At 35.9% G+C, this 12,376-nt stretch overlaps 2 protein-coding genes across 2 annotated transcripts in view; both read left to right on the plus strand.

The window, feature by feature from the left end:
- On the plus strand, positions 1–4,469 carry LOC306876727 (cyclic AMP-dependent transcription factor ATF-2-like; the record flags this gene model as incomplete). The annotated part of the gene is made up of 5 exons (XM_079428095.1): positions 1–48; positions 193–289; positions 375–493; positions 2,900–3,025; positions 4,287–4,469. 5 exons carry the CDS (start codon positions 1–3, stop codon positions 4,467–4,469), a joined length of 573 nt encoding a protein of 190 aa, XP_079284221.1.
- The window catches only part of LOC306876722 (cyclic AMP-dependent transcription factor ATF-2-like), a 26,018-nt gene continuing 16,546 nt past the window's right edge, over positions 2,905–12,376 (plus strand). The window contains exons 1-3 of the mRNA XM_079428089.1: positions 2,905–3,025; positions 5,255–5,369; positions 8,328–8,414. Of these exons, the coding sequence (XP_079284215.1) occupies positions 5,307–5,369; positions 8,328–8,414 (150 nt within the window). The 5' untranslated portion in view covers positions 2,905–3,025; positions 5,255–5,306. The remainder of the gene's footprint in view (positions 3,026–5,254; positions 5,370–8,327; positions 8,415–12,376) is intronic.

Genomic DNA, 12,376 nt, shown 5'->3' on the forward strand with positions numbered 1-12,376 from the left:
ATGAGTGATGATAAACCATTTCTCTGCACTGCTCCTGGCTGCGGACAGGCATGTGATCACTGTTACACACAAAGCACCAACAGATATTTAAATATACACTCCAATTAAATTACATGCTTTTTTGTCCATTTTCTGTTTCATACTATTATGTATGGTTCATACATCTACATAATGACTGTCTGTCTGCAACAGCGATTCACAAATGAAGACCACCTGGCGGTGCATAAACACAAGCATGAGATGACCCTGAGATTTGGTCCAACACGCAATGACAGTGTCATCATTGCTGGTGAGTCTGAGAAGTCAGCAGGTCGCAATAAAAGCAAATGAACATGAACTATTATTATTCATGGCTTTATGGGCTACTGTTGCAGACCAGACACCGACACCGACTCGCTTCCTGAAGAACTGTGAGGAGGTCGGGCTGTTTAACGAGCTCACCAGCCCGTTTGAGCATGACTTTAAAAAGACCACGGAAGATGACGTTAAAAAGGTAAAGATGTCAATTTATAACTCAGCTGTGTGATCATTTTGCAAATAAACAGTCATTAAAAAATTTGAGGTTAAGATATTTTAAGTTATTGAAACAAGTCTTTTATGCTCACCAAAGCAAAAAGAGTTATATAGCGAAATATTATTACAATATAAAATAAATGTTTTCTATTTGAATTTGTTTTAAAATGTAATTTTTCAAGATTATTTGATTATTTGATAAAATGTAACTTCTGAAACTAATTTAAAATAACATTTTAATTAATAAAATGATTAACATCAACATTTTTAACATTGATAAAATTAAAACCATCAGTGCACAATTTTCCGCTCCACAATGTGTCAAGCACATCATACCAGCAAACATAAACTCGTTCACATCCTTCTCTTTACTCCAAACTCATACTTTGTAATCATCCTACTACTTATCCGCTTATCTATTCCATCTCATCTCCTTCAAGCCATTTCTCCTGTAGTTGTACCTGCACTCACTCACATCATTAACACATCCCTTCACACTGGTGTTTTTCCCTCAGCATTTAGACAGGCTCGTATTACCCCACTACTTAAGAAACCCACTCTTAACCCATCTCTTTTAGAGAACTATGACCGGTTTCCCTTCTTCCTTTCATTGCAAAAAAACTTGAAAGAGCTGTGTTCAACCAAGTCTCTGCCTTTCTCACACAGAACAACCTCCTCGACAGAAACCAGTTTGGTTTCAGAAGTGGACATTCAACCGAGACTTCTTTGCTCGCAGTTGTTGAAGCCCTAAGACTGGCAAGAGCAGATTCCAAATCTTCAATATTTATCTTGCTGGATCTGGCCGCTGCTTTTGACATGGTTAACCACCAGATCCTCCTGTCAGCCCTATTGGCAAAGGGCATCTCAGGAACCACACTCCAGTGGTTTGAGTCTTACCTCTCAGATAGGTCCTTCAACGTATCTTGGAGAGGTGAGGTGTCCAAGTCACAACACCTAACTACTGGAGTGCCTCAGGGCTCAGTTCTTGGACCACTTTTCTTCTCTGCATCACTAGGCTCTGTCATTCAGAAACATGGCTTTTCATATCACTGTTATGCTGATGACACTCAACTCTACATCTCATTCCATCCTGATGATCCAATGATAGCTGCTAGCATCTCAGTTTGTCTGGATGGACCATCACCTTCAACTCAACCTTGCCAAGACAGAACTGCTTTTGGTTCCAGCAAACCCATTTTCATCACAGTTTCACCATCCAGTTAGGCACATCAACCATAATTCCTTCAAAAACAGCCAGAAATCTTGGAGTTGTGATTGATGATCAGCTGACTTTCTCAGACCACATTGGTAAAACTGCCCGGTCCTGCAGATTTGTTTTATTCAACATAAAGAAGATCAGTCCCTTTCTTTCGGAACATGCTTCACAACTCCTTGTTCAAGCCCTTGTTCTGTCCAGGCTGGACTATCTCAATGCTCTCTTGGCAGGTCTTCCAGCCAGTTCTATCAAACCTTTACAATTAATCCAGAACGCGACAGCAAGATTAATTTTTAATGAGCCGAAAAGAATCCGCGTCACACCTCTGTTTATCAATTTGCACTGGCTAACAATAGCTGCTTGCATAAAAATCAAGGCATTGATGTTTGCTTACAAAACCATCACTGGCTCTGCACTCCTTTACCTAAATTCATTACTTCAGACTTATGTGCCTCTAGAAGCTTGCGTTCTGCAGGTGAATGTCGCTCTATTGTGCCATCCCAAAGAGGCACAAATCACTTTCACAGACTTTTAAATTAAATGTTCCCTCCTGGTGGAATGACCTGCCCAACTCAATCCGAGCAGCTGAATCCTTAGCTATCTTCAAGAATCGGCTAAAAACACATCTCTTCCATCTTTATCTGACCCTCTAACTCTAGCACTATCTATTCAAATTCTATTCTTAAAAAAAACAAAAAAACTTGCCCCTTTTAGACTTGCACTCTATTCATTTACCAACTGCTTGTTTTCTTAAAAACAAACAAACAAACACAAAAAAACCTGACTGTAGCTTTTCTATTCTTTTTGTATTCTATTTCTATTCTTTTTATTTATTATACAATTAACCAAAGCAAAAAAGGCCTCTAACACTAGCTTGTGCTATTCTTTTAAATTTTTTTTATTCTATAATTAAAAAACCCTTGCTACATGTACTAGGTTAAGCTAACTGAGACTTGTTATAGCACTTGTGTATCATTGCTCTTCTGTTGATTTTGAGTACTTCCATTGTCCTCATTTGTAAGTCGCTTTGGATAAAAGCATTTGTTAAATGACAAAATGTAAACATTTTTAAATACTGTTCAATCCCAGTGGATAAAAGCACATTCCTCCCTTGCTGATTTTGTTATATATGTGCGTAATCAAACATTGATCTGCATGTTGTTATTGCAGTTGCCTCTGGACTTGTCTCCCCTTGCGACTCCTGTTGTTCGAAACAAAATAGTGGAGCACACACCCATTGAGTCCCACCGAGACAGCCCCCTTCCCCACCCTGAGTCAACAACCACTGACGACAAGGTGAGATTCAGGACTCTGCTATAGAGCTGCATAAACACTTGCAGTAATGGGTAGGACTTTTTTTAGATCCTCTATGTGTGGTAGTTACTTGAAGGTGTTTAGTAAGAATATTTCATGCAAAGGAGCTTGTAGTAGAGCAATGTTAGGGAAAGTCCACCTCGAGGATCCTAGGCTCATTTTGTACAGAACTGTGTTGTCATAGTTTTCCCTATATAGCCTATGTTTTTAGCAGTCCATGTTTGTGTGACTGCCTTCTCCACTCATTCCACAAGTGAAAGGTGTTTGCTGCTTGATTTAGCTTGTTCCAGGGCTACTGGCTTTTAGATGAAAATACATTTCTTCATAGAGATACAAAAAAAATTTTGTTTCCTCCTTCCAGTAGCTCTATGAAGAAATCTCCTTGTTCTCAAGAGTGTGTGAGAAAGATACTCCCTTCCTAAGTCAGCAAATATGCTGATTCTGACTTTAAGATTGAAGCTGTAACAGTTTTAGTGAATAAACAGTCACTTTGAGTGCTCTGTGATCTTTTTTACTTGTCGTCTCTAATGTGAGCTTTCAAAATGCTGAAAATATACATATTTCTTAATTACAGTAGCTACCCTACTGTTCAAAAGTTTGGGGTCAGTATTTTTTGTTTTTAAATAAAAGAAATAAATTGATACATAAACTAACTTTTGATCAATAATTGATACAATTGTATTAAAAAAATAAATGCTGTTCTTTTGAACTTTCTATTTATCAAACAATTCAGAAAAAAATGCATCTCAGTTTCCACAAAAATGTTCGGCAGCACAACTGTTTTCAACATTGATATTAATCAGAAATGTTTCTTGAGCAGTAAGTCAGCATATTAGAATGATTTCTGAAGGATCATGTGAGTAATGATGCTGAACATTCAGCTTTGAAATCACAGAAATAAATGACATTTTAAAATATTAAAGTAGAACATTATTTTAAATTGTAATAATATTTATCAAATAAATGCAGCCTTGGAAAGCATAAGAGACTTAACTTTAAAAGCATTAAAAAAACCTACTCCCAAACGTTTGATTGCAGTGAAGTAATTTTTTTGATGCCCTCTCTCATCCATCAACTGTAGATCACTACAAATTGTAGTCTTTTAATTCATTGATGAATAATGAATGTGCTCCCTGTGATGTAAAAGCTACAAACACAGTCAGAAACAGTATAAGATCAGTAATGGACAGTGTAGTTTTGTGTGAGCGGTTGATGCAGCTTGGCTCTCGTGTGGTGTTTTCAGGAGGTTTCTTTGCAGCCGACCTCTCTGCCTCCATCCACTATAGTCCGTCCTGCCTCTCTCCAAGTCCCCAATGTACTACTGGCCAGCAATGAGGCTGGTGTTGTTATTCAGCAAGCTCTCCCATCTCCAACATCTAGCTCTGTTATAACCCAGGTCCCATCCTCTAGTAGACCGATAGTGTAAGTAACTTCTAAATGTTACTTATTCTGTTCCTCTCTTAGTTTGCCATAATTTTTTTCCTTTTACACCTCATTCGGTGTTTGGTTTTTGTCACTCATTTACTTGGAGAATTTATGATTTCGTTGCTTGTGATCCATGTGCCTTTACTTTTACATCATAGAATTGACCATCAGACAGGTTTTGTTTGAGCCTTTTGTTTTGTTTCACACACCAATTGAAGAGAAAATTCTATCTATTGTTGTTTATGTTCTTATCACTTAAAGTCAATATGAACACAAAGTGATTGACACTGTTTGCTTTAATAGTTTTTTTTTTGTTGCATGATTTATCACAAAAAATTGTAATATGTAATTAAAATGTAATAATTGCTCTGCCCTAAACAGCTTTATATCTCTATTTTCTTTATCTTGCCAATAGTTTTTATGTAATTTACAGTAGTATAATATATATAATAAAAATTAAATAACTATAGATATTAAAAATAAGCATTGTGAATGTGATTGACTCTTAGTCACCTCTGACTCAGTTCTGATAAGAAACATTTAATTACCATTTAATATATTTCTTGATGGGAAAAAAAATATTTCCCCTCCTGTTTCTCCTCATTAAAAATGTCACATGACAAAAGCATGTATGCATGCATGTTGACTTTAAAGCATGTATAGCTTGTTTTTGTAGCCTATTTATGTTACAAGCCTTTGCATAAAAATTATGTACCACAATTATGTTAATGTAACATTTGGTATGAATTTTGTTTCTGTTTCCCCCATCTCTCTGTCTGTCTTCAGTCCAGTGTCTGGCACGTTTCCGGTTCTGCTGCAGCTGCCTAACGGTCAGACGATGCCAGTCGCCATTCCAGCCACCATCGCCAGCTCCAGCATACACATACCCACTGCCATTCCTGTGAGTATCCCACACACACTCCTTTCTCTGTAGTGTGTATAGAAAGCTCCTGGACAATGAGTTTACATTATTAAATGGACAGTTCACCCCAAAATTAAAATACTGTCATGTATTACTCCCCCTCATGTCGTTCCAAACCCGTAAGATATTTTGGATGAAATCCAAGAGCTCTCTGACCCTCCGTAAGGACATCATTCAAGTCAGTGGTTCAACCTTAATTTTATGAAGCTACGAGAAAGAAAACAAAAATAACAAATTCATTCAACAATTTCTTCTCTTCTAAGTCAGTCTTCGACACGTTCACGAGAGTAACGCGACACATGCGTAGAACCCGTAGATTCACTGCAGCTTGTTTGCATGCAGAAGAATGCACACGCATGCTTCTGACACAGAAGAAAATAAATTGTTGAATAAAGTCGTTATTTTTGTTTTCTTTGCGCACAAAAAGTATTCTCGTAGCTTCATAACATTACAGTTGAATCACTGATGTCACATGGACTATTTTATCAATGTCCTTAACTACTTTTATGGGCTTTGAATGTGGTAGTTCTCTTGCTGTCTATGGAGGGTCGAATAGCTTTTGAATTTTGTCAAAAAAATCTTAATTTGTGTTCCGAAGTGGTCTTATGGGTTTGGAATGACATGAGGGTGAGTAATTAATGACAGAATTTTCATTTTTGGGTGAAATATCACAGTGATGACCAACAATGCGTTTGTTTTTAAAGTGATCATTACATAGTAAATATGATTTTCCTTTTTTTGTTTGTTTTGTTTTGTTTAAATTAAAGACTGGTATTGGCTATGTAAACAAAACCTAATGTTCACAATTTTAACTCTTTCTCCAGTCCACACAGACTATTTGTGAAAACCCTGCAACAAAAATGGGTCATTCAGAAATTTATATGGTGTTGGAGGCATAGCCTTGTGAGCGGCCTCAACATATGCTGCTATAACGCATTGGGAAAATAGGGTTTCAGATCCTTTCCCAGTCCTGCTGCACTCTCTCCTCTCCTATAGTTTCCATGTCTCTCCGTAACTGTGCTTATTTTAAAAAAGGGCCAAAAAGTTTGACATGGTTTTGACTTGACACGGGTAACTAAAAGTTTGATAGACATTACAACAATGAGCTTGTTAACATAACCACCAACCTCTAATAACAAGATGTGTGCTATTAAGATCAGACTGACATGATCAGAGACTGTTCAAAAATACATTTCAGAAGGCTACTACACAGCCAGAAACACCATAAAGCTTGAAACATTGTATCGTAGGTTTCAGTAAATGTTCTTTTTGGACTGAGCAGGACGTTGAGAGTTACAGTGTGTAGTACAGGAAACTCTGTAATATCTTTTTCCATGATATGACTTCTGTAATTCTAAGAGAGGGTGGAAAACTAGACATTATACATTAACTAGACTAAAAACTGTTTTGTGAAACCTTGACAACAGTATAATTGAACTAGAATTCATTCTGTCTGTGAAGGACATGTCGGCTTAGAATTTCTAAACAAAGGTATATTAGACACCAGACTAATATTGGAAAAACCTTTCGAATTCACCTGTGATGCCTTTAAATGCTTTCTAAATAGGCAGCTCACTAGGTTTTGGAGTTTTTTGGTTCACGTCCAAAATGCCTGTAGAGGGCAGATTTGTTTTTTGGCTAATTAGACATTTTAAGGTCATCTCCTTTGTGTTCCAGTGCTGCAGAATTATGATGTAGTAGATGGGTTTATCCTGGCCGCTGTTTGTCAGAGATGTGATCCACAGCCGTTTATTGTCTCACACACACACACACATCCGAAATACATTTAACACAGAGGCTTGACTAAAACAACTTTGAATGTTCCGAATCAAATGTTTTCCTTTATTTAAAAACCGTCCCCTTCAAATCAAGTGGTCACAGGAGACACATTTGCGACGCATGTTACCACATATGTAAAAAGCAATCTGTCCCCTAACCAGATGTAAACAGGTTCCACAAATCCATCATGAGTGTGCTGGGAAGTGATCTAAGTACTCTTAAATACGGTTGAGTGTGTTTAAATGTGTCTTCATGGATGAAGGACACTGCGCCGCTTTCATGACGTCAGCCCGTGAGGTGTGCGGTAATGTATGCAGAGACACATTATCACTCATACACACGTGTCTGGGGCAGTTCAGACCCTGTGTGTGTGTGTGTGTGTGTGTGTGTGTGTGCTTGATGATCTGTGTGGAACACTGAGCAGCATATGATTATGACCCGTAGGCTTTCAGTAGGAGGGAGGAGAGAGATGGGGAAAAAAGAAGCAAAGAAATATATTCCCTAATAACTACAGCAGTTTATTCTATAGGATTTAGGTTACACTTTATTTGATAGCACTTTATTTTAATGTCCTGTCATGTACATACTATGTTCTTATTTTAGTAATTACAATAACTAGGTAAAAACTAGGTACTTACCCTGAACCTACCCCTAAACCGGACCCCTACTCCATGTAGTTACCTTATATTACCAGTACTTTCTTAGGTATGTACACTGTAAGTACATGTAAGTACACATACTGTAAAATAAAGTGCAACCCTTTATTTTAAGGTGTCCTTGTTACAGTGTAATTATACATTTAAGTACTGAGTAATATTAATTAACTACATGTATTTACTATATGGTTAGGGCAGCGGTTCTCAATTCCAGTCCTCGCCCCCCTTTGGCAGGAGGCCCTTTTTATTATTTTTGTTACGGAAATATAAAAATACTGTGGTGTTATTATCTGCTACATTATTGTACATGGTACATTTTTGTTTTCTTGTTTTCATTGCTCATAGTAGAAGCTTAGCCACAGATATGTGCTGAGCCCTTACTGTGTGTTTGTGGGATAATGAGGGGCATGTTTGTGTCTTATTTATTTCTGTTTGCTTCTTTTATGTTTCTTATTTAGTGTGTTTGAGACAATGTATTGATGTTTTCTGTGTGTGTTTTCAGCTGGTCAGACCAGTCACCATAGTGCCTAGTGTCCCTGGAATCCCTGGCCCCTCCTCTCCACAGCCTGTCCAATCAGAAACCAAGATGGTAATTTACGCCCCTCTCATTTACATATATATCCACATGCACCTCATTTGCAAGCATATTTTAGTGTAAGCAGATTTTATTTCAGCTCAGAGGGACTGAGGATGCACAGTCCACAACACTGACACAACATTGAGCTTTGTGTAGTTCCTGTACAAGAGCACAAGAGGGCATCTCTCTGGACTGTTGAAGCAGTGGATGCTGACATGAACTTTGAAATCTAGAGATCAGCTGTTTGTAGAGAAATGTACATGCAGGACTGGTCAAAAGTTTAGAGAAATAGTTTTTAAAAAATGCAGTAATAGTTATATTGTTAAATATTTTTACAATTTAAAAACAACTGTTTTGTAATTGAATATATATTCAAATGTATTTTCTGTTTGTAAAAAAAAAAAATTGTGACGTAAAATGTAAAAAAAAAAGTATTATTCGGAAATATTATTACAGTTCATTTATTACAACTATTCTATTCAAATATTTTTTTAAATGTAATTTATTTCTGACATTCAAAGCTTTCAGACATTCATCATTACTCCAGTCTTCGGTGTCACATGAATCATGATCCTCCAGAAATCATTCTAATATGATGATTTGCTGCTCAAGAAACATTTTTCTTTTTTTCTTTTTGCTTAATAGTTTTGTGAAAAGTGTGATGCATTCAAACGTTTTGGGTAAGTTAAAAAATAATGAATGAAAGAAAGAAATGAATGCTTCTGTTTAGCAAGGCTGCATTAAATTGATCAAAAGTGACAGTAAAGATATTTTTAATGTTATAAATGATTTCCATTTTAAATAAATGCTGTTCTTTTAAAAAATCTTAAAACAATTGTATTATGGTTTTCACAAATATATTCAGCAGCACAACACTGATGAAAATAATCATTATTAATAATTGAGCATATCAGCTTGTTAGAATGATTATTAGAAGGACTTCTGAAGAGCTTTCTTTCAAAAACATAAAAAATATTAATTATTCCAAACCTTTGACCAGTAGTTTATGTAAACTGTTGTTTATGTTATGTTTATAGTTATGTTTACTTAAACGTTCATTTTTTTTTTAAATATGTGCCATGTGCATTTCTCCAGCTCAACCATTTAACCCTGTTCCTAAAGTTACTGTAAAAAAAAAAAGTGATCAAACAAATGTTTTTTTCTTTCATTAATGGGAAATATACATTTATTAGTTATTACAGACCAAAATTTGGGCTTAAATTGTTATAGTTCATGAACGTTTGGAATACAGACCTAAGATTGGACTTTTTTTAAGACAACAATCTGCAGATTATTGCAGAATTGGAATCATTATAAAATATTAAAGTATAAAAATGTAAAGATTTTAAAGTACAATTTCCATGGTAACGCAATGTCCGATTTCAAAATGGTTTTCAAAGGATTAATTTTTAGGTTTTAAGCTTTCAAATGGTATATAATTTAAATTATATGTGATGGAGAAAAAAGCAACGAATAAAGAGCGCCAAGGGTCAGTGACATTTAAACTAGTCAAGTTTAGGGCTAAATTAAGTTATTGCTCAGTAGGGGCTAAGGCTGCAACCCTTTTACCATACTTGGAAAAAAAAAAAAAAAGTTTTTCAGTCATTTCCCAAATTTGAATAAAATGCCACATAATATTTAACGTGAGCTCTTGAAATGACCTAATTTTACTAAAAATTAGACTTATTTTTTTAAGAGTCTCAAGCCCTGCTTTGTACCCTATTTATTTATAAGCATATGACCAAATTGGTACATGCTTGCATCCAAACACCAGCATATGCACATCTACCTCATGACCAAACATTCATAACATGCACCACATCAGCATACACATACGCACATAAAACATTCATACACCTCACAGATAACCTCCCTCTACAGGAAGCACACGCACAAAACCTTAACTCATCAGAAAACATCTAATGAGCCCTCGTCAAGCAAACACCCCCTCATCTATCTCTCTCTCTCTCTCTCTCTCTCTCTCTCTCTCACTCTCACTCTCTCTCTCTCACTCTCTCGCTCCCCTGCCACACAGACATGGCACTTTACAAGGACTGATGATGCTGCAAAGACCACAATAATGATAATTAACTTGCTGAATTTAGAAGATTATGCTGTTAATTAGTTGCAAAATAAAGATAAGTAATAAAGGAGCAGATGGTTGAATAAAACCCTCGAGATGGAGGGCTACTGCTCTGATGGGGCTCCGATGGCAGATATGAAATATGAATCTGACTGGCCCCACACACATTGTTCACAGTCCCTCTGTTTCTCTCTCTCTTTCTCTTTCAGTTGTTCGCTCAGCCCTTGCGTGACTCGTTCCATGTGAATAATTTCTTTCTAGTCATGTAGGAATTCGGAAAGAGTGTTGCTCTATAAACTAATTTGCTAGATAGATTGGTCTGCCGAGGATGGCTGTTAAAATAATGTTCTTTTCTTGTTTTTTCATGACAATTAATGCATCCTCTGTCCCTGTGGCCATGGTTACACACCTCACCTGCTGTGGGGGCGTTTGTTAACCCTCGCACTTGACTGCTTTCGGGCCACATCATGGTTTCCTACAAAGGGTTTTTAAAAAACCACGTCAGCTTAGAAGAATTTTCTATGGAGAAATAAAACTTCTCAGAATCTGTCATTCTGAAGACTGGATTTCTGTTTGTGTTTATGTTTCACATTAACTGAAATAAAATGTCAAAATACGTATTTAGTGTAACTTTATATATACATATATATGAGGGTTGCTAAGGTAGCATTTCTAAATAACTTAAATTTAGTTAAACTTGATGTACTAATATAACTAAAACTAAAATAAAAATGATTGAAATTTATATAGATAAAAAAAAAACTTCTGAAAATGACAAAAACACAGTTATTAAAGCTTAAAATGAAACCTAAAACCTATTAAATCCTAAACAGAAAATATAACTATAATAAAAACAATAATTGTGTCTCAATAATGCTAAAATAACACTGCACAAAATGTATGAGGATTAGACATTTAAATGTATTGATTTATCTAAATTATTGCTCAAATGTTCATAGAACTGACACTGCATTGGACTGTGTGGTTTTTAAAATGTTTTTGTAAATATGTTTTGGTAAAAACAAAAATAGTAAAAATTAAGTTATTTTATATTTATTTAAAAAATATTTTAGTTTTTTATTTTAATTTTATTTTACTTATTTAAAGCCTCTGTGTAATCATCACTTCATTGTCACATAATTATATAATTTTTATTAATAATGAATTTAGTTTTTTTATTATTAAATACATTTTCAATAAATTATTAGATTCATTTGATAAATCATTTTAGTGCTTCTTTAAACTTTTGAATCAATGTTAGTGCAGTGGCTATTGAGAGTCAATGCATGAATAGCAAAATATTTATTTTATTGAATATAAATTTTTTAACTGGGTCAAACCCTAGTGTTGTCATTATCGGGGGTTGCTCATAGTGAAGAGAAAAGTTCTTGGCGCTGAGGTCTCTATGCTGCACATGCTACAGTACGCCAGGGAAAGGCAGATTTCCCTGACAAGAGAAAATCACAGGCATCTCCAGGGAATAGGGAATTAGCTACGACAGCTCTTACTCCTGTGGAAGAGCTCTGAGGGAAGCATCTGTTTAAAGCTGTGATGAATATGTTGTTTTAATCCTTGCCTCTGGTTTTCCGCAGAAGTTAATTATTCTAATCTTCAGTTCTCACCTCTCTCTAATGTAGTTTAGCCTCCTGATGCCAGAGAGAGAGAGAGAGAGCGATAGCACCATGTTTTCCTCATTTCGCTGCTGGAACTATAGACAAACATGCTGAAGAGAGCAAGGTTTTATGGTTAAACGTTATGCGAATAGGCAGATTTTTGACTGTCGGCATAAAGTCTGTTGCATACTGCAGCATTGCAGCTTATTGTGGCCAGAACCTCCCACTTAGTCAGGAAGGGCCCTCTGACTGACATTTAACATGGGCAATCAAAGTTC

Source organism: Barbus barbus (assembly GCF_936440315.1).
Source record: "Barbus barbus genome assembly, chromosome: 11".
Lineage (NCBI taxonomy): Eukaryota > Metazoa > Chordata > Actinopteri > Cypriniformes > Cyprinidae > Barbus > Barbus barbus.